This window comes from Limanda limanda, chromosome 12 (assembly GCF_963576545.1).
Source record: "Limanda limanda chromosome 12, fLimLim1.1, whole genome shotgun sequence".
NCBI classification, from domain to species: domain Eukaryota; kingdom Metazoa; phylum Chordata; class Actinopteri; order Pleuronectiformes; family Pleuronectidae; genus Limanda; species Limanda limanda.
Window position 1 is genome coordinate 20,195,959 of NC_083647.1, and position 26,103 is coordinate 20,222,061.

A 26,103-nucleotide genomic window follows, 5' to 3' on the forward strand; every position below is an offset into this window, starting at 1 on the left:
TTGAGGGTCGTCAGCATCTGGATTCAAATTGTGTCACTTTCATTGATGCAAATTTGTGTATTTCATTCCATTGCATTACAGAGTGAGTAGACGTACAATATAATTTTAAAAGCTTCTTATTTTAATTATTTTGAAGCTTCCTATTTGTTTTACAGCTTTCAAATGATTTCAAACTATGGTTCAAAATATTAATTCATGACAAAGTTAAATCAACTTTTGTGATTCAATGCTATTTTTTTTTATTTTTTTTTTTATTTTAATTACTGAATCTAGATAAATTCTCCAGCCACAGTAGCTCAATATAAATATTCAGTGCAAATTGTGTAGTTTAACCAGTAAAAAGTGAGTCTTCAGTGGACAGACTGTTGTTCACGGTGCAGGAGGTTTTTGTACGAGCACCTAATGAGTCTGTATCACTGTGGTGGACTTTCGGTGGAGCAACCAAAATCAACATTGACTGTAAGTACCAGAGATTTTTACTCTGTGCATTTATCACTTTTATCAAGCAATGAACAAGAATTCGAACAAGTTCAGATATTGACTGGCTGATAATTTTGTTGAATTTTTATCAATTTAAGGTAATCTCATATCCTGAGAAAAAGAAATGCAGATCAATATTTATTGGTCGAAATCAGTTTATGTAGATTTATATATTAATAAAAACATACTATAAACTAATGTGTCATCTATTTTCATGTACAATGATGATTTTTATTCACATGTTTAAAATGTTTTAACACAGAATTTGCTCAAGCTTCAAGCTAAATCATAAACTGTTTAAAAATGTTTAGTTTGAATTAATCAAACATAATTTGGCACAAAAATCAGATGTTGAACACAAACAGGATTTTATCAGTAGATGCAGCTCAGCTTTGTATTCACGCTTCATGTGGTGAAAAGGAAGTGAAAGAAATAGACGTTAAATGTTTGAACTGTTTTCACACCAGTGTTTCAGCTCTGTGAGTTTAAACAGAAGAAAATCATCTCAGGGACGAGTTCTTCACTGTCACACGTTGAGAAACAGACGTGAAGACGTCCTCAATAATCATCAAGAATCATTATCAGTGAACCTTCTCAGCCACATTGACACTTGAACCCTGCGGCTGATGGTCTGACACTGAGTGAATGATGTTCAACAGTAGAAGTTCTTCTGCTTCATTTGATAACGTACGAGAAATCTGTCATTTTGCTTCATCCTCATCCCTTTGTCTTTTCTCCCCTCTCTCTCCTCCAGTGGGTGTGGTGCGGCCCACCCTGACCCTCCTCCCCCCCTCCAGTGAAGAGCTGAAGCAGGGCACTGCCACTCTGGTGTGTATGGCCAGTGGGGGCTTTCCCTCAGCCTGGAACCTGGGCTGGAAGGTGGGGGGCAGCAGCAGGTCCTCAGGGGTGTCTCACAGCCTGGGGGTCCTGGGGGGAACCGGCCACTACAGCTGGAGCAGCACCATGAGCCTCCCTGCAGAGCAGTGGAGGAAGGCGGGCTCAGTGAGCTGTGAGGCCAGTCTGAACGGACAGAGCCCTGTCGCTCAAACCCTGGACCCTGACCTCTGCTCGGAGTAGAGAGACGACTGGGTGGAGTCATTGTGCTCTACTGTGGGTCCGTTTGATTTACATGTGTTCTACTGCAGCTCTGCATGTCTTCATGTCTTTTCTTCAACTCATTATGACAGTCCAATGCTGTATTGTGCAACTTAAGAAACAAGAATAAATATTTCATGTTCTCATGTCATTTGTTTTTAACATTTCTATTTTGTCTTTACTAAAATAAAATATATCATCACCAACATTTGCTTTTGTTTTATTCTTCTGCGGCAAATAATATTAATGTAAATCTTTGTTTTACTTCTACTTAGATAGTAATTTATCTTGTGTGGATCTGCATGAAAACCATGTTCCTGACTTCTGAGTTGAACATTGAAAAAAGTGATGAAAATCACAAAAGTATCACATTAGTAGTTTGTAGGACTTTCCTCATAATTCATATTATTGTCAATCATTGACAGAAGTAAAAGTTTATAATAAAACCTGAGAAATTGAAGGGAAATAACACATTTAGCATAAGAGTTAATTAGATATTCTGTTCCATCCATGTTCTGATGTGTGAGTGCATAATGGTTATACACTTTAGAATGTGTGATTATTATAATCATCATATCACTTTTTGATGAAGTGTAACAGAATCTAAATGACAATTAAAGTCAATAAATAAATATCTGGAAACATTTAGTCATCAAATGAAATTGATAAATAACAACAATTTTCAGATTATTCTGGTTTTAAACTTGCAGGATGTGCTGGTTGTATGAGCTCAATGTGTTTTATAATACATTGTATATATTCTCTGTGTTTATTGTAGTTTTCTGTTAGAACTCATTCTGTAGAGCAGCTAGTTGAGGCAGGTTTTTCACGATACAGCTCCGTTTACAACACGTGCAACTGGGCCGGTCAACGCAGCGTTCACTGCTCCGCCAGAGAATCACCATGAAAACTCATTTGTGGGACTCCAGGGGCGTTTCAAGGGACTTTAGGGGCCTCAGACAAAAGGGACCTGGGGAGCCTACATTGACCCAAACACCCCCCTACAAAGACACACATGAACCACATCATTACAATCTTCCAAAAAATAGTATATAGTCAAAATTAAAAAATTGCAGACCTGTGCATCCACGTAAATGATAGTGAAGTAGTAAAGTTTAAGTTCACCCCCCCCACCCCCCACCCCACCACCACGACCGGCTCATCTTACACACATTTAGATGTTCTAGTCTTCAACTAAAAATCTAAAATGACAAAGTTGGTTTCATGGGGCCGTGTTTGGAGATTTCTGAACATTTAAAACTGTGAGTTTGTTTCAGTTGTGTTTAGCTTCATTGTCGCTCTGCTTGAAGACTTGTGTTGTGTTCACTGGACCAGTTATTCTCTGTGCAGCTGCAGCAGACCAGTTTCACTTCAGTCAAACTGAGGGAGGTTTTTGTACGGCTCTAAATCACTGTGTGAACACATACCCGCTATGGTAACTCTGACAGTAGTAAACTGCTGCATCTTCACTCTGAACTCCACTGATGGTCAAAGAGAAGTCAGAGCTGCTTCCACTGCCACTAAACCGAGCTGGTGTTCCTGATTGTATACTGCTGACCCTGTATATTAGGAGCTGTGGAGCCTGTCCGGGTTTCTGCTGGTACCAGGACATGTATTCATTAGAACCAGACCTATAAACACTGGGGTTGGTTTTACAGGTCAGTGTGACAGTGGATCCTGGAGTAAATGTCACGACTGGAGGCTGAGTCACAGTCACTTGGCCGCTGCATCCTGCACACAAACACAAATGATACATTAATCAGCGGAGGTTGAAGAGAGAGAACAGGCAGCGCATCACGTCTGAAATGTTGCTGAGTGACTGAACCTGTGAAGCTGCAGCAGGCCAGCGTGCAGATGAGGAGGGTGATGAGAGTCATGGTGGTTGTGGTGGACTGACGGGTCTGAGTCCTGCAGAGTTGGAGTCACAGGACTATAAAGCTTCTCAGTTCAGTGGAGGATCAGCTGACGATGCAAAGCCTCCTCTCTATGGAAATTATTCCTCTGCTCTGAGCGGACTGAAGGTGACGTGGGACACAAACTCAGGAGTGTTGCTGTTTGGATTTACATTAAATATGAAGAAGCAGAATTGAGGGTCGTCAGCATCTGGATTCAAATTGTGTCACTTTCATTGATGCAAATATGTGTATTTCATTCCCCTTGAATTACAGAGTGAGTAGATGTACATTAGAATTATTTATAAACTATTTGTTTTAATTCTTTTAAAGGGACTCTTACCTTTGTTGCATTTTTACACTTTTTTTGGATAAGGTTAAATTGGTATTAATAAGGTAATGACACTCTAAAATGCAAGACAGACCCACCAGGAGTAAAAACAAACAATTATTTCACTCTCATAATATTTAGTGAAAACTTCAACCAATAAAATTCTTCGGACCGAAGGACCTTATTGGCCGACAGACCTGTCTGTTTGCTGCATGGACATGCAGGTTTTCCGTCTGCTTCTTGTGGCGCATTCGGGCCCGCGTCATCAACTTACCGGTGCTTCTGAATCCGAATCCATTGCTTTGGTAAACAAAAACTCACGTGCGTGCGCGGAGGCAGTAGGTTGAAGTCTGCTTGTAGATAAAGTTTCTTCAAAAAAACACCGCGGATGGGAACGAGGGGGTGGGGCATTGGAGGAAGGCGGGATGATTTGAATGTGCTGTAATTCTGAAATGCAACAAAGGTGAGAGTCCCTTTAAAGTATCCTGTTTGTTTTACAGCTTTCAAATTATGTCAAACTTCTTTTCAAAATATCAATTCATGAAAAAGTTAAATCAACTTTTTTTCTCTCAATGTTCAGAAGTAACAAAAATGTTAACAAATATATATTTTTTTTAATTATTAAATCTTAATGAAAGTTCAAGCAAAATAAGCTCAGTATAACTATTTAGTTTAAATTGTGTAGTTTTACCAGAAAAAAAGTGAGTCTTCAGTGGACAGACTGTTGTTCACGTTGCAGGAGGTTTTTGTACGAGCACCTAATGAGTCTGTATCACTGTGGCGGACTTTCGGTGGAGGAACCAAACTCAACATTGACTGTAAGTACCAGAGATTTTTACTTTGTGCATTTTGTAACTTTTATCAAATAATGAGCAATAATTTGAACAAGTTCAGAGATTGACTGGTTGATAATTTTGTTGAATTTTTATCAATCTGAGGTAATCTCATATCCTGAGAGAAAGAAATGCAGATCAATATTTATTTATCGTAATCAATTCATGTAGATTAATACATTTATAGAAACATACTATTACAAATGTTTCATCTATTTTCATGTAAAATGATGATTTTTATTCATATGTTTAAAATGTTTTAAAATAGAATTTGCTCAATCTTCTAACTAAATCATAAACTGTTAAAAAATGATTAGTTTTAATTGATCAAACTTATTTTGGCACAAAAATCTGTTGTGGAACAAAAACAGGATTTTATCAGTAGATGCAGCTCAGCTTTGTGTTCACGCTTCATGTGGTGAAAAGGAAGTGAAAGAAACAGACGACAAAGGTTTGAACTGTTTTCACACCAGTGTTTCAGCTCTGTGAGTTTAAACAGAAGAAAATCATCTCAGGGACGAGTTCTTCACTGTCACACGTTGAGAAACAGACGTGAAGACGTCCTCAATAATCATCAAGAATCATTATCAGTGAACCTTCTCAGCCACATTGACGCTTGAACCCTGCGGCTGATGGTCTGACACTGAGTGAATGATGTTCAACAGTAGAAGTTCTTCTGTTTCATTTTATAACGTACAAGAAATCACCCGTATGTCATTTTCCTTCATCCTCATCCCTTTGTCTTTTCTCCCCTCTCTCTCCTCCAGTGGGTGTGGTGCGGCCCACCCTGACCCTCCTCCCCCCCTCCAGTGAAGAGCTGGAGCAGGACAGTGTCACTCTGGTGTGTATGGCCAGCGGGGGCTTCCCCTCAGCCTGGACCCTGGGCTGGAAGGTGGGGGGCAGCATCAGGTCCTCAGGGGTGTCTCACAGCCCGGGGGTCCTGGGGGGGGGCGGCCAGTACAGCTGGAGCAGCACCATGAGCCTCCCTGCAGAGAAGTGGAGGAAGGCGTGCTCAGTGAGCTGTGAGGCCAGTCTGAACGGACAGAGCCCTGTCGCTCAAACCCTGGACCCTGACCTCTGCTCAGAGTAGAGAGATGACATCACTTCCTGTCTGACATGATGCTGATTCTTTGATGAGCTGCACATCTCCTCTCTGCAGCTTTCTGCTGGGTTTCAGTGTCCATGTTTCTTTTCAGTATTGATCATCTGCATATTTTGCTTTACCTTCGATATTTTTGTAATTAAACTGACTTTTATAAGTTTAATTCTAATTTGCACAAACCTACTCATTCACCAAAATATCATAATCATCATTGAATAAAACTGTGTGTCACAATAAATCTGTGTCTTTGTTTTGCTTTCAACATTTTAAACTTTGCAAAACCTCCAGTCTGGATCATTGCAGTGTCAGACAGTGCAGGAGATGGTTTCAGTTGTGTCACTTCTCTGCACGTCAGTAGAGGATACTACATATGAAGCATTAAAGCATTTATTTAAAATCTATAACAATAACCTGGAGCTTTTTGTTTGGACTGATGTACGGTGGCAGGTTCGGTCAGTAGCTTCAGAGCGGGAAGTGAATGAGGAGAATACAAAACGAGAAGTGTGTGTGGGGTTGGTTTCAGTTGTGTTTCGATTCCTTTGCTTGAAGACTTGTGTTGTGTTCACTGGACCAGTTATTCTCTGTGCAGCTGCAGCAGACCAGTTTCACTTCAGTCAAACTGAGGGAGGTTTTTGTACGGCTCTAAATCACTGTGTGAACACATAACCGGTATGAGCACCGAGACAGTAATAGTCTCCAACATCTTCAGCCTGAACACCTCTGATGGTTAAGGTGTAGCTAGAACCAGATCTACTGCCACTGAATCGAGAGGGAGTTCCTGAATTAAGAGTTGATGCTGAGTAAATAAGAAGCTTGGGGGCCTGTCCAGGTTTCTGAAGGTACCAACTGAGGTCATCATCAATATCGGAACTCCCTGTGGCTCCGATGTTCACCGTCCCTACAAGACTAACAGACTTGACTGAGTCAGTCTGAGTCAGAAATTTGTTGGCAGCAGATTCTGAAATATGAATTGAATGAAAGAGCATCAGAGGAAAACGTTTCAACAGCCAGGAGGAAAATAAAGAAAACGCATTTTCACCACGTTCAAAATCTCTCACCCTGACTCAGAAAAACCAGCATGACACTCAGAGTTACTGTCAACATCATCCTGATGCACTTTCCTGTGTGAGTGCGTGAAAACGGTTTAGACTCTGTGTGACTTTAACTCTGAGGAGCAGCGATGCATAAAATTCACGCAAAATACATTTGAGTGCACCTGTCTTTATGAAACTGAGAGGAAGAGGTGACGCTGAGTGAGAACATGTGGACATCACATGAAGGAACTTTCACATCCGTGTCTGACTTTGAAAAGTTCTGGTCTGCACACATGGGAGAATTTTGTTTTCAAGGCTTTTTACCAGAAAACCTTTGAATGTGATTGTTGTTAATGGACTATTTCATCCCAAACCAATAAATGTATAAAAATCTAACCACGTGATTTGTTTCCTCAACTAAATCCAACTGTGACTGAACACTGAAGCCAGGAAGCTGCTCTGGGAGTAACTCTCTCCCTCAGAAATATCCCTTCATGTCTCTAAGTAGATGCACACTGCCCTCTGCTGGCTGTTCACCATCATCAATAACTCCATCATTGTGTGAGGCTGATTTTGTTTTACATTACATTTCATTTAGCTGATGCTTTTATCCAAAGCGACTTATAATAAGTGCATTCAGCCATGAAGGTACAAACCCAGAACTACAAGAACCAAGACAGTATAATTTCTTCAAGAAGGCCAAACTACAAAGTGCTATAATTAAGTGGCATTTAAGAGCTACTAATGTGTTATTTTAAACTTTTATTCAAGGTATAGTCTGAAGAGGTGTGTTATTAGGTTGAGGCCGAGGATGTGTAGACTTTCTGTCCTGATGTCCATGGGGAGCTCATTCCACCATTTAGGAGCCAGGACAGCAAACAGTCTTGATGTTGTTGAGTGTTTAGCTCGAAGTGAGGGAGCAACAAGCCGATTGGCAGATGCAGAGCAGAGTGAAGGGGCTGGGGTGAAACGTTTGACCATGTCCTGGATGTAGACTGAACCAGATCCGTTCACAGCATGGTACGCAAATATTAATGTTTTGAAATGGATGCGGGCAGTAACTGGTAACCAGTGAAGAGAGCGGAGGAGGGGAGTAGTGTGAGTGAATTTAGGTTAAAGACCAGTGGAGCTGCTGCATTCTGGATGAGCTGCAGAGGTCGGATGGCACTAGCAGGTAGACCAGCCAGGAGGGAGTTGCAATAGTCTATAGGTGAGATGACCAGAGCCTGGACCAGAACCTGCTCCACCTTCTGAGTGAGAAGGGGACGTATTCTCCTGATGTTGTGCAGCATGAATCTACAGGAACGTGTTGTTGCAGTGATGTGGCCGTAAGGGAGAGTTGACTGTCGAGTGTCACACCCAGGTTTATAGCAGTCTGGGTGGGGGCTAACAAGGAGTTGTCTGTCAAGTTTCTGTCCTTGTTCAACCTTTTCATCACCATGTCCATCAGTCATTTCATGCAGCTCTGATATAAGGTAAAGAAGTAAGTAAGTACGCCTCATCTGACCTCAGTGACCCCAGACCTCTATTTTATTTAAGTATTCTCACCCTCTGAGAAAATACTCTGAGTATCAATCAGACTAAATGTGACAGTGAAGTTTACAAGTATCAGGCTCATTCGAATACTTTGTGAAAAAGAAAAAGCTTAAAATGTCAATTCCATTAAAACTGAGCAAACTGCATCTGCTAATAAAGATAAAACCATGTGAATAAAAAGAGCTGCAAAATGCATCATGAGGCCTAAATGGTAAATGGTTTTGTATTTATATAGCGCTTTTCTAGTCTTGATTACCACTCAAAGTGCTTTACAGTACACTTTTACATTCACCCATTCACACACACATTCATACAGTGCATCTATTTTCAGCACTTTGTTATTCTATGGGCCATTCAGGGTTCAGCATCTTGCCCAAGGACACTTCGTCATGCAGATGGGTCAGACTGGGGATCGAACTGCCGACCTTCAGGTTGGAGGACGACCACTCTACCCCTCAGTCACAGCCGCTAAAGAGACCATAGTTAGATAGATTTTCTATATGAAGGTATAGACAGTCTGATTACTATATGATGATATATAAGGTCTATTTAGATTTAAATACAGACTATTCACTGTCTAAATCATTTTATTTATTTTATAACATATATATAATAATAATATATTAATCATTTATTTTGAATTAGTCTATTTAAAGAGGATGACAGTCTATGTAAAATATGTAGAATCTATAAACAATCAATACAAATATATATGTGCAGTCTATATGTCTTTAAATACTGTTAATACAAAGATCAAGTCCACAAACAATATACATAAAGATGTATACAGCCAATGGAATGCACCTTGCTCTATGTAGGATTCTTGAGTACACTACAAATACATCATAAAGTTACTTACTGCAAATACTGCAATTGAGAAAATCTATTTTGTACAAACTTAGAAATATTGTACTGAGACTCCTGTTGAAAATAAGAGAATAAGCAAGGTTGAGGTGAAATGATATTTAAATATTACAAACTGGTCCTTGATTTGTAGGAATTAAGTGATGCAGTCAGTAAAACCAACTTTCGAAGAGCTTCATCTTAGGTTTGAAAGTGTGTGATTGTGTCTGTTGTGCTTGGTGAGGTTACTGTCAGTCTCTGTGTTCACTGGTCTGTGTCCCACTCTCTTCCTGCTGTAACAGCTCATGTCTCTGCGTCTGACTGAGGGAGGTTTTTGTACGACTGTAAATCACTGTGTGAACACATCTGCTCCGTTTACTACATGGTAGCTCTGACAGTAGTAAACTGCTGCATCTTCAGCCTGAACTCCACTGATGGTTAAGGTGAAGCTAGAACCAGAGCCACTGCCACTGAATTGAGAAGGAATTCCTGTATCTAGAGTTGATGCATAGTATATAAGAAGCTTGGGAGCCTGTCCAGGTTTCTGCTGGTACCAGGACATATAATCATAATCACCATCGTTATAAACACTTGGGTTGGTGTTACAGGTCAGCGTGACAGTGGATCCTGGAGTAAATGTCACGACTGGAGGCTGAGTCACAGTCATCTGGCCGCTGCATCCTGCACACAAACACAAATCATACATTAATCAGCGGAGGTGAAGAGAGAGAACAGGCAGCGCATCACGTCTGAAATGTTGCTGAGTGACTGAACCTGTGAAGCTGCAGCAGGCCAGCGTCCAGATGAGGAGGGTGATGAGAGTCATGGTGGTTGTGGTGGACTGACGGGTCTGAGTCCTGCAGAGTTGGAGTCACAGGACTATAAAGCTTCTCAGTTCAGTGGAGGATCAGCTGACGATGCAAAGCCTCCTCTCTATGGAAATGATTCCTCTGCTCTGAGCGGACTGAAGGTGACGTGGGACACAAACTCAGGAGCGTTGCTGTTTGGATTTACACTAAATATGAAGAAGCAGAAATGAGGGTCGTCAACATCTGGATTCAAATTGTGTCACTTTCATTGATGCAAATATTTGTATTTCATTCCCCTTGAATAACAGAGTGAGTAGATTTCTATTAGAATTTTCAAAACATTTTGTTTTAATTCTTTTGAAGCATCCTGTTTGTCTTACAGCTTTCAATTGATGTGAAACTCTTTTTTGAAATATTAATTCATGACAAAGTTAAATCAGCTTTTCTCTCAATGTTAAGAAGTAACAATTTTATGTTTTATTTTTTATTTTAATTATGAAATCTTGAGGAAAGTTCAAGCCATAGTAGCTCAAGATAAATATTAAGTGTAAATTGTGGAGTTTTAGGGAAAAAAGTGACTCTTCAGTGGACAGACTGTTGTTCACGGTGCAGGAGGTTTTTGTACGAGCACCTAATGAGTCTGTATCACTGTGGTGGACTTTCGGTGGAGGAACCAAACTCAACATTGACTGTAAGTACCAGAGATTTTTACTTTGTGCATTTATAACTTTTATCAAATAATGAACAAATATTTGATCAAGTTCAGATATTGACTGGCTGATAATTTTGTTGAATTTTTATCAATCTAAGGTAATCTCATATCCTGAGAAAAAGAAATGCAGATAAATATTTATTGGTTGTAATAATTTTATGTATATTCATACATTTATAGAAACATACTATTACAAATATTTAATCTATTTTCATGTACAATGATGATTTTTACTCACATGTTTAAAACATTTTGGAATAGAATTTGCTCAAGCTTCAAACTAAATCATGAACTGTTTTAAAATGTTTAGTTTGAATTTATCAAACATATTTTTTGAAAAAAATCAGATGTTGAGAACAAACAGGATTTTATCAGTAGATGCAGCTCAGCTTTGTGTTCACGCTTCATGTGGTGAAAAGGAAGTGAAAGAAACAGACGACAAAGGTTTGAACTGTTTTCACACCAGTGTTTCAGCTCTGTGAGTTTAAACAGAAGAAAATCATCTCAGGGACCAGTTCTTCACTTTCACACGTTGAGAAACAGACGTGAAGACGTCCTCAATAATCATCAAGAATCATTATCAGTGAAACTTCTCAGCCACATTGACACTTGAACCCTGCGGCTGATGGTCTGACACTGAGTGAATGATGTTCAACAGTGGAAGTTCTTCTGTTTCATTTGATAACGTACAAGAAATCACCTGTACGTCATTTTCCTTCATCCTCATCCCTTTGTCTTTTCTCCCCTCTCTCTCCTCCAGTGGGTGTGGTGCGGCCCACCCTGACCCTCCTCCCCCCCTCCAGTGAAGAGCTGAAGCAGGGCACTGCCACTCTGGTGTGTATGGCCAGTGGGGGCTTTCCCTCAGCCTGGAACCTGGGCTGGAAGGTGGGGGGCAGCAGCAGGTCCTCAGGGGTGTCTCACAGCCCGGGGGTCCTGGGGGGAACCGGCCACTACAGCTGGAGCAGCACCATGAGCCTCCCTGCAGAGCAGTGGAGGAAGGCGGGCTCAGTGAGCTGTGAGGCCAGTCTGAACGGACAGAGCCCTGTCGCTCAAACCCTGGACCCTGACCTCTGCTCGGAGTAGAGAGACGACTGGGTGGAGTCATTGTGCTCTACTGTGGGTCCGTTTGATTTACATGTGTTCTACTGCAGCTCTGCATGTCTTCATGTCTTTTCTTCAACTCATTGTGACAGTCCAATGCTGTATTGTGCAACTTAAGAAACAAGAATAAATATTTCATGTTCTCATGTCATTTGTTTTTATCATTTCTATTTTGTCTTTACTAAAATAAAATATATCATCACCAACATCTGCTTTTGTTTTATTCTTCTGCGGCAAATAATATTAATGTAAATCTTTGTTTTACTTCTACTTAGATAGTAATTTATCTTGTGTGGATCTGCATGAAAACCATGTTCCTGACTTCTGAGTTGAACATTGAAAAAAGTGATGAAAATCACAAAAGTATCACATTAGTAGTTTGTAGGACTTTCCTCATAATTCATATTATTGTCAATCATTGACAGAAGTAAAAGTTTATAATAAAACCTGAGAAATTGAAGGGAAATAACACATTTAGCATAAGAGTTAATTAGATATTCTGTTCCATCCATGTTCTGATGTGTGAGTGCATAATGGTTATACACTTTAGAATGTGTGATTATTATAATCATCATATCACTTTTTGATGAAGTGTAACAGAATCTAAATGACAATTAAAGTCAATAAATAAATATCTGGAAATATTTAGTCATCAAATGAAATTGATAAATAACAACAATTTTCAGATTATTCTGGTTTTAAACTTGCAGGATGTGCTGGTTGTATGAGCTCAATGTGTTTTATAATACATTGTATATATTCTCTGTGTTTATTGTAGTTTTCTGTTAGAACTCATTCTGTAGAGCAGCTAGTTGAGGCAGGTTTTTTACGATACATCTCCGTTTACAACACGTGCCACTGGGCCGGTCAACGCAGCGTTCACTGCTCCGCCAGAGAATCACCATGAAAACTGATTTGTGGGACTCCAGGGGCGTTTCAAGGGACTTTAGGGGCCTCAGACAAAAGGGACCTGGGGAGCCTACATTGACCCAAACACCCCCCTACAAAGACACACATCAACCACATCATTACAATCTTCCAAAAAATAGTATATAGTCAAAATTAAAAAATTGCAGACCTGTGCATCCACTTAAATGATAGTGAAGTAGTAAAGTTTAAGTTCACCCCCCCACCCCCCACCCCACCACCACGACCGGCTCATCTTACACACATTTAGATGTTCTAGTCTTCAACTAAAAATCTAAAATGACAAAGTTGGTTTCATGGGGCCGTGTTTGGAGATTTATGAACATTTAAAACTGTGAGTTTGTTTCAGTTGTGTTTAGCTTCATTGTCGCTCTGCTTGAAGACTTGTGTTGTGTTCACTGGACCAGTTATTCTCTGTGCAGCTGCAGCAGACCAGTTTCACTTCAGTCAAACTGAGGGAGGTTTTTGTACGGCTCTAAATCACTGTGTGAACACATACCCGCTATGGTAACTCTGACAGTAGTAAACTGCTGCATCTTCACTCTGAACTCCACTGATGGTCAAAGAGAAGTCAGAGCTGCGTCCACTGCCACTAAACCGAGCTGGTGTTCCTGATTGTATACTGCTGACCCTGTATATTAGGAGCTGTGGAGCCTGTCCGGGTTTCTGCTGGTACCAGGACATGTATTCTTTAGAACCAGACCTATAAACACTGGGGTTGGTTTTACAGGTCAGTGTGACAGTGGATCCTGGAGTAAATGTCACGACTGGAGGCTGAGTCACAGTCACTTGGCCGCTGCATCCTGCACACAAACACAAATAATACATTAATCAGCGGAGGTTGAAGAGAGAGAATAGGCAGCGCATCACGTCTGAAATGTTGCTGAGTGACTGAACCTGTGAAGCTGCAGCAGGCCAGCGTGCAGATGAGGAGGGTGATGAGAGTCATGGTGGTTGTGGTGGACTGACGGGTCTGAGTCCTGCAGAGTTGGAGTCACAGGACTATAAAGCTTCTCAGTTCAGTGGAGGATCAGCTGACGATGCAAAGCCTCCTCTCTATGGAAATGATTCCTCTGCTCTGAGCGGACTGAAGGTGACGTGGGACACAAACTCAGGAGTGTTGCTGTTTGGATTTACATTAAATATGAAGAAGCAGAATTGAGGGTCGTCAGCATCTGGATTCAAATTGTTTCACTTTCATTGATGCAAATATGTGTATTTCATTCCCCTTGAATTACAGAGTGAGTAGATGTACATTAGAATTATTTATAAACTATTTGTTTTAATTATTTTAAAGGGACTCTTACCTTTGTTGCATTTTTACACTTTTTTTGGATAAGGTTAAATTGGTATTAATAAGGTAATGACACTCTAAAATGCAAGACAGACCCACCAGGAGTAAAAACAAACAATTATTTCACTCTCATAATATTTAGTGAAAACTTCAACCAATAAAATTCTTCGGACCGAAGGACCTTATTGGCCGACAGACCTGTCTGTTTGCTGCATGGACATGCAGGTTTTCCGTCTGCTTCTTGTGGCGCATTCGGGCCCGCGTCATCAACTTACCGGTGCTTCTGAATCCGAATCCATTGCTTTGGTAAACAAAAACTCACGTGCGTGCGCGGAGGCAGTAGGTTGAAGTCTGCTTGTAGATAAAGTTTCTTCAAAAAAACACCGCGGATGGGAACGAGGGGGTGGGGCATTGGAGGAAGGCGGGATGATTTGAATGTGCTGTAATTCTGAAATGCAACAAAGGTGAGAGTCCCTTTAAAGTATCCTGTTTGTTTTACAGCTTTCAAATTATGTCAAACTTCTTTTCAAAATATCAATTCATGAAAAAGTTAAATCAACTTTTTTTCTCTCAATGTTCAGAAGTAACAAAAATGTTAACAAATATATATTTTTTTTAATTATTAAATCTTAATGAAAGTTCAAGCAAAATAAGCTCAGTATAAATATTCAGTGCAAATTGTGTAGTTTAACCAGTAAAAAGTGAGTCTTCAGTGGACAGACTGTTGTTCACGGTGCAGGAGGTTTTTGTACGAGCACCTAATGAGTCTGTATCACTGTGGCGGACTTTCGGTGGAGGAACCAAACTCAACATTGACTGTAAGTACCAGAGATTTTTACTTTGTGCATTTTGTAACTTTTATCAAATAATGAGCAATAATTTGATCAAGTTCAGAGATTGACTGGTTGATAATTTTGTTGAATTTTTATCAATCTGAGGTAATCTCATATCCTGAGAGAAAGAAATGCAGATCAATATTTATTTATCGCAATCAATTCATGTAGATTAATACATTTATAGAAACATACTATTACAAATGTTTCATCTATTTTCATGTAAAATGATGATTTTTATTCATATGTTTAAAATGTTTTAAAATAGAATTTGCTCAATCTTCTAACTAAATCATAAACTGTTAAAAAATGATTAGTTTTAATTGATCAAACTTATTTTGGCACAAAAATCTGTTGTGGAACAAAAACAGGATTTTATCAGTAGATGCAGCTCAGCTTTGTGTTCACGCTTCATGTGGTGAAAAGGAAGTGAAAGAAACAGACAACAAAGGTTTGAACTGTTTTCACACCAGTGTTTCAGCTCTGTGAGTTTAAACAGAAGAAAATCATCTCAGGGACGAGTTCTTCACTGTCACACGTTGAGAAACAGACGTGAAGACGTCCTCAATAATCATCAAGAATCATTATCAGTGAACCTTCTCAGCCACATTGACACTTGAACCCTGCGCCTGATGGTCTGACACTGAGTGAATGATGTTCAACAGTAGAAGTTCTTCTGTTTCATTTTATAACGTACAAGAAATCACCCGTATGTCATTTTCCTTCATCCTCATCCCTTTGTCTTTTCTCCCCTCTCTCTCCTACAGTGGGTGTGGTGCGGCCCACCCTGACCCTCCTCCCCCCTCCAGTGAAGAGCTGGAGCAGGACAGTGTCACTCTGGTGTGTGTGGCCAGTGGGGGCTTCCCCTCAGCCTGGACCCTGGGCTGGAAGGTGGGGGGCAGCATCAGGTCCTCAGGGGTGTCTCACAGCCCGGGGGTCCTGGGGGGGGGCGGCCAGTACAGCTGGAGCAGCACCATGAGCCTCCCTGCAGAGAAGTGGAGGAAGGCGTGCTCAGTGAGCTGTGAGGCCAGTCTGAACGGACAGAGCCCTGTCGCTCAAACCCTGGACCCTGATCTCTGCTCAGAGTAGAGAGATGACATCACTTCCTGTCTGACATGATGCTGATTCTTTGATGAGCTGCACATCTCCTCTCTGCAGCTTTCTGCTGGGTTTCAGTGTCCATGTTTCTTTTCAGTATTGATCATCTGCATATTTTGCTTTACCTTCGATATTTTTGTAATTAAACTGACTTTTATAAGTTTAATTCTAATTTGCACAAACCTACTCATTCACCAAAATATCATAATCATCATTGAATAAAACTGTGTGTCACAATAAATCTGTGTCTTTGTTTTGCTTTCAACATTTTAAACTTTGCAAAACCTCCAGTCTGGATCTTTGCAGTGTCAGACAGTGCAGGAGATGGTTTCAGTTGTGTCACTTCTCTGCACGTCAGTAGAGGATACTACATATGAAGCATTAAAGCATTTATTTAAAATCTATAACAATAACCTGGAGCTTTTTGTTTGGACTGATGTACGGTGGCAGGTTCGGTCAGTAGCTTCAGAGCGGGAAGTGAATGAGGAGAATACAAAACGAGAAGTGTGTGTGGGGTTGGTTTCAGTTGTGTTTCGATTCCTTTGCTTGAAGACTTGTGTTGTGTTCACTGGACCAGTTATTCTCTGTGCAGCTGCAGCAGACCAGTTTCACTTCAGTCAAACTGAGGGAGGTTTTTGTACGGCTCTAAATCACTGTGTGAACACTCCACGGCCATGATCACCGACACAGTAATAATCTCCAACATCTTCAGCCTGAACACCTCAGATGGTTAAGGTGTAGCTAGAACCAGAGCCACTGCCACTGAATCGAGAGGGAGTTCCTGAATTAAGAGTTGATGCTTTGTAAATAAGAAGCTTGGGAGCCTGTCCAGGTTTCTGAAAGTACCAACTGAGGTCAGCACCAATATCTGAACTCCCAGCGGCTCCGATGTTCACAGTCCCTCCAAGACTAACAGACTTGACTGAGTCAGTCTGAGGCAGAAATTTGTTGGCTGCAGACTCTGAAATAAAAAATGAATGAAAGAGCATCAGATGAAATAGTTTCAACAGCCTGTGGAGGAAAATAAAGAAAACACATTTCCACCACGTTCAAAATCTCTCACCCTGACTCAGAAAAACCAGCATGACACTCAGAGTTACTGTCAACATCATCCTGATGCACTTTCCTGTGTGAGTGCGTGAAAACGGTTCAGACTCTGTGTGACTTTAACTCTGAGGAGCAGCGATGCATAAAATTCATGCAAAATACATTTGAGTGCACCTGTCTTTATGAAACTGAGAGGAAGAGGTGACGCTGAGTGAGAACATGTGGACATCACATGAAGGAACTTTCACGTCTGTGTCTGACTTTGAAAAGTTCTGGTCTGCACACATGGGAGAGGTTTGTCTTCAAGGCTTTTTATCAGAAAACCTTTGAATGTGATTTTTGTTAATGGACTATTTCATCCCAAACCAAGAAATGCATCAAAATCTAACCACGTGATTTTGTTTCCTCAACTAAATCCAACTGCGACTGAACACTGAAGCCAGGAAGCTGCTCTGGGAGTAACTCTCTCCCTCAGGAATATCCCTTCATGTCTCTAAGTAGATGCACACTGCCCTCTGCTGGCAGTTCAACATCATCAATAACTCCATCAAGGTGTGAGGCTGATTTTGTTTTACATTACATTTCATTCAGCTGACGCTTTTATCCAAAGCGACTTACAATAAGTGCCTTCAACCATGAGGCTACAAACCCAGAACTACAAGAATCAAGAAAGTAGAATTTCTTCAAGAAAGCCAAACTACAAAGTGATATAACTAAGTACCATTTAAGTGCTACTAATGTGTTTGTTTAAACTTTCATTCAAGGTATAGTCGGAAGAGGTGAGTTTTCAGTTTGAGGCAGAGGATGTGAAGACTTTCTGTCCTGATGTCAATGGGGAGCTCATTCCACCATTTAGGAGCCAGGACAGCAAACAGTCGTGATTTTGTTGAGTGTTTAGCTCGAAGTGAGGGAGCAACAAGCCGATGGAGTGGACGGGCTGGGGTGTAACGTTTGACCATTTCCTGGATGGAGACTGGACCCGATCCGTTCGCAGCACGGTACACAAGTTCTAATGCTTTTAAACGGATGCGGGCAGCCACTGGTAACCAGTGAAGGGAGCGGAGGAGGGGAGTAGTGTGAGTGAATTTAAGTTATAGACCAGTGGAGCTGCTGCATTCTGGATGAGCTGCAGAGGTTGGATGGCACTAGCAGGTAGACCTGCCAGGAGGGAGTTGCAATAGTCTATAGGTGAGATGACCAGAGCCTGGACCAGAACCTGCTCCACCTTCTGAGTGAGAAGGGGACGTGTTCTCCTGATGTTGTGCAGCATGAATCTAAAGGAACGTGTTGTTGCAGTAATGTTGGCCGTAAGGGAGAGTTGACTGTCGAGTGTCACACCCAGGTTCATAGCATTCTGTGTGGGTGCTAACATGGAGTTGTCTGTCAAGTTTCTGTCCTTGTTCAACCTTTTCATTACCATGTACATCAGTCATTTCATGCAGCTCTGATATAAGGGAAAGAAGTAAATAATTACGCGTCATCTGACCTCAGTGACCCCAACCCTCTGTTTTTTTAAGTATTCTCACCCTCTGAGAAATAACTCTGAGTATCATTCAGACTAAATGTGACAGTGAAGTTTACGATCAGGCTCATTCGAATACATTGTGAAAAAAAATCAAATTTAACATCTCAATTCCATTAAAACTGAGCAAACTGTATCTGCTAATAAAAATAAAACCATGTGAATAAAAAGAGCTGCAAAATGCATCATGAGGCCTAAAGAGACCTTGGTTAGATAGACTGTCTTTATGAAGATATAGACAGTCTGATTAATATGTAATGATATGTAAGGTCTATATAGATTTAAATACAGTCTATTGACTATCTCAGGAATTTATTTATCATATAATAGCTATATATATATATTATAATAATACATTATTTATTTATTTATAAACAGTCTCTATAAAGAGGACGACAGTCTTTATAAAATATGTAGAATCTATAGACAATCTGCATGTCTTCATGTCTTTTCTTCAACTCATTATGACAGTCCAATGCTGTATTGTGCTACTTTTGAAACAAGAATACATATTTCGTGTTCTCATGTCATTTGTTTTTTCACATTTCTATTTTTACATTATTAAAATAAAAGATATCATCACCAACATCGGCTTCTGTTTTATTTTTCTGCGGCAAATAATATTAATGTAAATCTTTGTTTTACTAGACAGTAATATCTCTTGTGTGGATCTGCATGAAAACCATGTTTCTGACTTCTGAGTTGAACATCGAACAAAATGAAAATCTCATTAGTAGTTAGTAGGACTTTCCTCATAATTTATATTATTGTCAATAATAAAAGTGACAGAAGTAAAAGTTTATTTTAAAACCTGAGAAATTAAAGGGAAATTACACATTTAGCATAAGAGTTAATAAAATATTCTGTTCCATCCATGTTCTGATGAGTGAGTGCTTAATGGTAATACACTTTTGAATGTGTGATTATAACAATCATCATATCACTAATTGATGAAGTGCAACAGAATCTAAATGACAATAAAAGTCGATAAATAAATATCTGGCAACATTTAGTCATCAAATGAAATTTATAAATAACCACAATTGTGAGATTATTCTGGTTTTAAACTTGCAGGATGTGCTGGTTATATGAGCTCAATGTGTTTTATAATACATTGTATATATTCTCTGTGTTTATTCTCATTCGGTAGAGCATTCTGTAGAGCAACTAGTTGAGGCAAGTTATTACGAAACAGCTCCGTTTACAACACGTGCCACTGGGCCGGTCAACGCAGCGTTCACTGCTCCGCCAGAGAATCACCATGACAACTCATTTGTGGGACTCCAGGGGCGTTTCAAGGGACTTTAGGGGCATCAGGCAAAAGGGACCTGGGGAGCCTACATTGACCCAAACACCCCCGTACAAAGAAAAACATGAACCACATCACTACAATCTTCAAACAAATATTATATAGTCAAAATTTAAAAAGTGCAGACCTGTGCATTCACATAAATGATAGTGAAGTGATAAAGTTTAAGTTAACCCATCCCTACCCCTCCTTATGTGACATACATTAAGATGTTTTAGGTTTCAACAAAAAATTGGTTTCATGGGCCTTTTTTGGAGAATTTAAAACTGTGAGTGTGTTTCAGTTGTGTTTAGCTTCATTGCCGCTCTGCTTCAAGACTTGTGTTGTGTTCACTGGACCAGTTATTCTCTGTGCAGCTGCAGCAGACCAGTTTCACTTCAATCAAACTGAGGGAGGTTTTTGTACGGCTCTAAATCACTGTGTGAACACATAACCGGTATGAGCACCGAGACAGTAATAGTCTCCAACATCTTCAGCCTGAACACCTCTGATGGTTAAGGTGTAGCTAGAACCAGATCTACTGCCACTGAATCGAGAGGGAGTTCCTGAATTAAGAGTTGATGCTGAGTAAATAAGAAGCTTGGGGGCCTGTCCAGGTTTCTGAAGGTACCAACTGAGGTCATCATCAATATCGGAACTCCCTGTGGCTCCGATGTTCACAGTCCCTCCAAGACTAACAGACTTGACTGAGTCAGTCTGAGTCAGAAATTTGTTGGCAGCAGATTCTGAAATATGAATTGAATGAAAGAGCATCAGAGGAAAACGTTTCAACAGCCAGGAGGAAAATAAAGAAAACGCATTTTCACCACGTTCAAAATCTCTCACCCTGACTCAGAAAAACCAGCATGACACTCAGAGTTACTGTCAACATCATCCTGATGCAGTTTCCTGTGTGAGTGCGTGAAAACGGTTTAGACTCTGTGTGACTTTAACTCTGAGGAGCAGCAATGCATAAAATTCACGCAAAATACATTTGAGTGCACCTGTCTTTATGAAACTGAGAGGAAGAGGTGACGCTGAGTGAGAACATGTGGACATCACATGAAGGAACTTTCACATCCGTGTCTGACTTTGAAAAGTTCTGGTCTGCACACATGGGAGAATTTTGTTTTCAAGGCTTTTTACCAGAAAACCTTTGAATGTGATTGTTGTTAATGGACTATTTCATCCCAAACCAATAAATGTATAAAAATCTAACCACGTGATTTGTTTCCTCAACTAAATCCAACTGTGACTGAACACTGAAGCCAGGAAGCTGCTCTGGGAGTAACTCTCTCCCTCAGAAAATTCCCTTCATGTCTCTAAGTAGATGCACACTGCCCTCTGCTGGCTGTTCACCATCATCAATAACTCCATCATTGTGTGAGGCTGATTTTGTTTTACATTACATTTCATTTAGCTGATGCTTTTATCCAAAGGGACTTATAACAAGTGCATTCAGCCATGAAGGTACAAACCCAGAACTACAAGAACCAAGACAGTATAATTTCTTCAAGAAGGCCAAACTACAAAGTGCTATAATTAAGTGGCATTTAAGAGCTACTAATGTGTTATTTTAAACTTTTATTCAAGGTATAGTCTGAAGAGGTGTGTTTTTAGGTTGAGGCCGAGGATGTGTAGACTTTCTGTCCTGATGTCCATGGGGAGCTCATTCCACCATTTAGGAGCCAGGACAGCAAACAGTCTTGATGTTGTTGAGTGTTTAGCTCGAAGTGAGGGAGCAACAAGCCGATTGGCAGATGCAGAGCGGAGTGAAGGGGCTGGGGTGAAACGTTTGACCATGTCCTGGATGTAGACTGAACCAGATCCGTTCACAGCATGGTACGCAAATATTAATGTTTTGAAATGGATGCGGGCAGTAACTGGTAACCAGTGAAGAGAGCGGAGGAGGGGAGTAGTGTGAGTGAATTTAGGTTAAAGACCAGTGGAGCTGCTGCATTCTGGATGAGCTGCAGAGGTCGGATGGCACTAGCAGGTAGACCAGCCAGGAGGGAGTTGCAATAGTCTAGAGATGAGATGACCAGAGCCTGGACCAGAACCTGCGCCGCCTTCTGAGTGAGAAGGGGACGTATTCTCCTGATGTTGTGCAGCATGAATCTACAGGAACGTGTTGTTGCAGTGATGTGGCCGTAAGGGAGAGTTGACTGTCGAGTGTCACACCCAGGTTTATAGCAGTCTGGGTGGGGGCTAACAAGGAGTTGTCTGTCAAGTTTCTGTCCTTGTTCAACCTTTTCATCACCATGTCCATCAGTCATTTCATGCAGCTCTGATATTAGGGAAAGAAGTAAATAAGTACTCATCATCTGACCTCAGTGACCCCAGGCCTCTGTTTTTATTAAAGGATTCTCACCCCGTGAGAAAATACTCTGAGTATAAATCAGACTAAATGTGACAGTGAGGTTTACGAGTATCAAACTCATTCGAATACTATGTGAAAAAAATAAAGCTAACAAGTCAATTCCATTAAAACTGAGCAAACTGCATCTGCTAATAAAGATAAAACCATGTTCATAAATAGAGCTGCAAAATACATCATGAGAACTAAAGAGACCTTAGTTAGATAGACTGTCTATATGAAGGTATAGACAGTCTGATTGCTATATAATGATATATAAGGTCTATATTGATTTAAATACACTCTATTGAGTATCTGTATATGGTTATATGCAGTTTAAATAAAGATATATATTGTCAGATTAATATATGATGATATATAAGGTAGTATAGATTTAAATACAGTCTATTGACTATCTCAATAATACATTTATTATAATATATATATATATATATATATTTATATTTAAAATTCAATAATATATTATCTATATATTTATAAACACTCCATATAAACAGATTGACAATCCATATGAAACATGTAAAATGTATAAACAATCAATACAAGTATATGTGCAGTCTAATTGTCTTTAAAAATCGTTAATACAAAGATAGAGTTCACAAACAATACACATAAAGATGTATACAGCCTATGGAATGCACCTTGCTCTATGAAGGATTCTTGTGTATACTAAAAATATATCATGAATTTACTTACTTCAAATACTGCACTTGAGAAAATCTATTTTGTACAAACTTAGAAATATTCTACTGAGTCTCCTGTGGAAAATAAGACAATAAGCAAAGCTTGAGGTGAAATGATATTTAAATATTACAAACTGGTCATTGATTTGTAGTAATAAAGTGATGTAGTGAATAAAACAAACTTTTGAAGAGCTTCATCTTAGGTCTAAAAGTCCAGGTTGTGTTTGTTGTGCTTGGTGAGGTTACTCTCAGTCTCTGTGTTCACTGGTCTGTGTCCCACTCTCTTCCTGCTGTAACAGCTCATGTCTCTGCATCTGACTGAGGGAGGTTTTTGTACGACTGTAAATCACTGTGTCAACACATCTGCTCCGTTTACTTCATGGTAGCTCTGACAGTAGTAAACTGCTGCATCTTCACTCTGAACTCCACTGATGGTGAAGGTGAAGCTAGATCCAGAACCACTGCCACTGAAGCGAGAAGGAATTCCTGTATCTAGAGTTGATGCATAGTATATAAGAAGCTTGGGAGCCTGTCCAGGTTTCTGCTGGTACTAGGACAAGAAATCTACTTCAGCAGCATCGTCATAAACACTGGGGTTGATGTTACAGGTCAGCGTGACAGTGGATCCTGGAGTAAATGTCACGACTGGAGGCTGAGTCACAGTCACTTGGCTGCTGCATCCTGCACACAAACACAAATCATACATTAATCAGCGGAGGTGAAGAGAGAGAACAGGCAGCGCATCACGTCTGAAATGTTGCTGAGTGACTGAACCTGTGAAGCTGCAGCAGGCCAGCGTCCAGATGAGGAGGGTGATGAGAGTCATGGTGGTTGTGGTGGACTGACGGGTCTGAGTCCTGCAGAGTTGGAGTCACAGGACTATAAAGCTTCTCAGTTCAGTGGAGGATCAGCTGACGATGCAAAGCCTCCTCTCTATGGAAATGATTCCTCTGCTCTGAGCGGACTGAAGGTGACGTGGGACACAAACTCAGGAGCATTGCTGATTGGATTTACACTAAATATGAAGAAGCAGAATTGAGGGTCGTCAGCATCTGGATTCAAATTGTGTCACTTTCATTGATGCAAATATGTGTATTTCATTCCCCTTGAATTACAGAGTGAGTAGATTTCTATTAGAATTTTCATAACATTTTGTTTTAATTCTTTTGAAGCATCCTGTTTGTCTTACAGCTTTCAATAGATGTGAAACTCTTTTTGAAATATTAATTCATGACAAAGTTAAATCAGCTTTTTTCTCTCAATGTTAAGAAGTAACAATTTTATGTTTTATTTTTTATTTTAATTATGAAATCTTGAGGAAATTTAAAGCCACATTAGCTCAATATAAATATTTAGTGTAAATTGTTTAGTTTAACCAGAAAAAAGTGACTCTTCAGTGGACAGACTGTTGTTCACGGTGCAAGAGGTTTTTGTACGAGCACCTAATGAGTCTGTATCACTGTGGTGGACTTTCGGTGGAGGAACCAAACTCAACATTGACTGTAAGTACCAGAGATTTTTACTTTGTGCATTTATAACTTTTATCAAATAATGAACAAATATTTGATCAAGTTCATAGATTGACTGGCTGATAATTTTGTTGAATTTTTATCAATCTAAGGTAATCTCATATCCTGAGAAAAAGAAATGCAGATAAATATGTATTGGTTGTAATAATTTTATGTATATTCATACATTTATAGAAACATACTATTACAAATATTTAATCTATTTTCATGTACGATGATGATTTTACTCACATATTTAAAACATTTTGAAATAGAATTTGCTCAAGCTTCAAACTAAATCATAAACTGTTTAAAAATGTTTAGTTTGGATTTATCAAACATATTTTTTGAAAAAATCAGATGTTGAAAACAAACAGGATTTTATCAGTAGATGCAGCTCAGCTTTGTGTTCACGCTTCATGTGGTGAAAAGGAAGTGAAAGAAACAGACGTTAAAGGTTTGAACTGTTTTCACACCAGTGTTTCAGCTCTGTGAGTTTAAACAGAAGAAAATCATCTCAGGGACGAGTTCTTCACTGTCACACGTTGAGAAACAGACGTGAAGATGTCCTCAATAATCATCAAGAATCATTATCAGTGAACCTTCTCAGCCACATTGACACTTGAACCCTGCGGCTGATGGTCTGACACTGAGTGAATGATGTTCAACAGTAGAAGTTCTTCTGTTTCATTTTATAACATACAAGAAATCACCTGCATGTCATTTTCCTTCATCCTCATCCCTTTGTCTTTTCTCCCCTCTCTCTCCTCCAGTGGGTGTGGTGCGGCCCACCCTGACCCTCCTCCCCCCCTCCAGTGAAGAGCTGAAGCAGGGCACTGCCACTCTGGTGTGTATGGCCAGCGGGGGCTTCCCCTCAGCCTGGAGCCTGGGCTGGAAGGTGGGGGGCAGCATCAGGTCCTCAGGGGTGTCTCACAGCCCGGGGGTCCTGGGGGGAACCGGCCACTACAGCTGGAGCAGCACCATGAGCCTCCCTGCAGAGCAGTGGAGGAAGGCGGGCTCAGTGAGCTGTGAGGCCAATCTGAACGGACAGAGCCCTGTCGATCAAACCCTGGACCCTGACCTCTGCTCGGAGTAGAGAGACGACCGGGTGCAGTCATTGTGCTCTACTGTGGGTCCGTTTGATTTACATGTGTTCTACTGCAGCTCTGCATGTCTTCATGTCTTTTCTTCAACTCATCATGACAGTCCAATGCTCTATTGTGCTACGTTTGAAACAAGAATAAATATTTCATCTTCTCATGTCATTTGTTTTTCACATTTCTATTTTTACTTTACTAAAATAATATATATTATCACCAACATCTGCTTTTGTTTTATTTTTTCTGCGGCAAAAGATATTAATGTAAATCTGTGTATTACTGTATTACTGAGTTGAAAATTGAACAAAATGATGAAAATCACAGAAGTATCACATTAGTTATTTGTAGGACTTTCCTCATAATTCTTATTATTGTCAATAAGTCACAGAAGTAAAAGTTTATAATTAAACCTCAGGAATTAAAGGGAAATTACACATTTAGCATAAGAGTTAATTCTATATTCTGTTCCATCCATGTTCTGATGTGTGAGTGCTTAATGGTAATTCACTTTTGAATGTTTGATTATAATAATCATCATATCACTATTTGATGAAGTGTAACAGATTCTAAATGACAATTAAAGTCGATAAATAAATATCTGGAAACATTTAGTCATCGAATAAAATTGATAAATAAATACAATTGTGAGATTATTCTG

At 40.0% G+C, this 26,103-nt stretch overlaps 1 pseudogene and 7 gene segments (V, D, J or C); 4 read left to right on the top strand and 4 right to left on the bottom strand.

Moving 5' to 3' along the window:
* The first annotated feature begins 45 nt into the window (after nt 1–45).
* Nucleotides 46–1,557, top strand: LOC133015013 (immunoglobulin lambda constant 1-like). The segment is given in 3 exon segments: nt 46–57; nt 381–459; nt 1,235–1,557. Coding segments are annotated over 3 exon segments (414 nt in total).
* A 1,426-nt stretch (nt 1,558–2,983) lies between these two features.
* On the bottom strand, nt 2,984–3,548 carry LOC133015014 (Ig kappa chain V-VI region NQ2-6.1-like). The segment is given in 2 exon segments: nt 2,984–3,306; nt 3,401–3,548. Coding segments are annotated over 2 exon segments (375 nt in total).
* Nucleotides 3,549–4,429: 881 nt separating this feature from the next.
* LOC133015015 (immunoglobulin lambda constant 1-like) lies at nt 4,430–5,721 on the top strand. The segment is given in 3 exon segments: nt 4,430–4,441; nt 4,538–4,616; nt 5,399–5,721. Coding segments are annotated over 3 exon segments (414 nt in total).
* Nucleotides 5,722–9,495: 3,774 nt separating this feature from the next.
* LOC133015016 (immunoglobulin kappa variable 4-1-like) lies at nt 9,496–10,155 on the bottom strand. The segment is given in 2 exon segments: nt 9,496–9,827; nt 9,921–10,155. Coding segments are annotated over 2 exon segments (384 nt in total).
* A 26-nt stretch (nt 10,156–10,181) lies between these two features.
* Nucleotides 10,182–11,781, top strand: LOC133015017 (immunoglobulin lambda constant 1-like). The segment is given in 3 exon segments: nt 10,182–10,187; nt 10,595–10,646; nt 11,428–11,781. Coding segments are annotated over 3 exon segments (381 nt in total).
* Nucleotides 11,782–13,175: 1,394 nt separating this feature from the next.
* LOC133015019 (Ig kappa chain V-VI region NQ2-6.1-like) lies at nt 13,176–13,805 on the bottom strand. The segment is given in 2 exon segments: nt 13,176–13,498; nt 13,593–13,805. Coding segments are annotated over 2 exon segments (375 nt in total).
* A 9,378-nt stretch (nt 13,806–23,183) lies between these two features.
* Nucleotides 23,184–23,824, bottom strand: LOC133015020 (Ig kappa chain V-III region VH-like; annotated as a pseudogene).
* Nucleotides 23,825–24,299: 475 nt separating this feature from the next.
* LOC133015356 (immunoglobulin lambda constant 1-like) lies at nt 24,300–25,441 on the top strand (the record flags this gene model as incomplete). The annotated part of the segment is given in 2 exon segments: nt 24,300–24,339; nt 25,119–25,441. Coding segments are annotated over 2 exon segments (363 nt in total), but the record flags the coding sequence as incomplete, so codon positions are not given.
* Between the last annotated feature and the right edge of the window lie 662 nt (nt 25,442–26,103).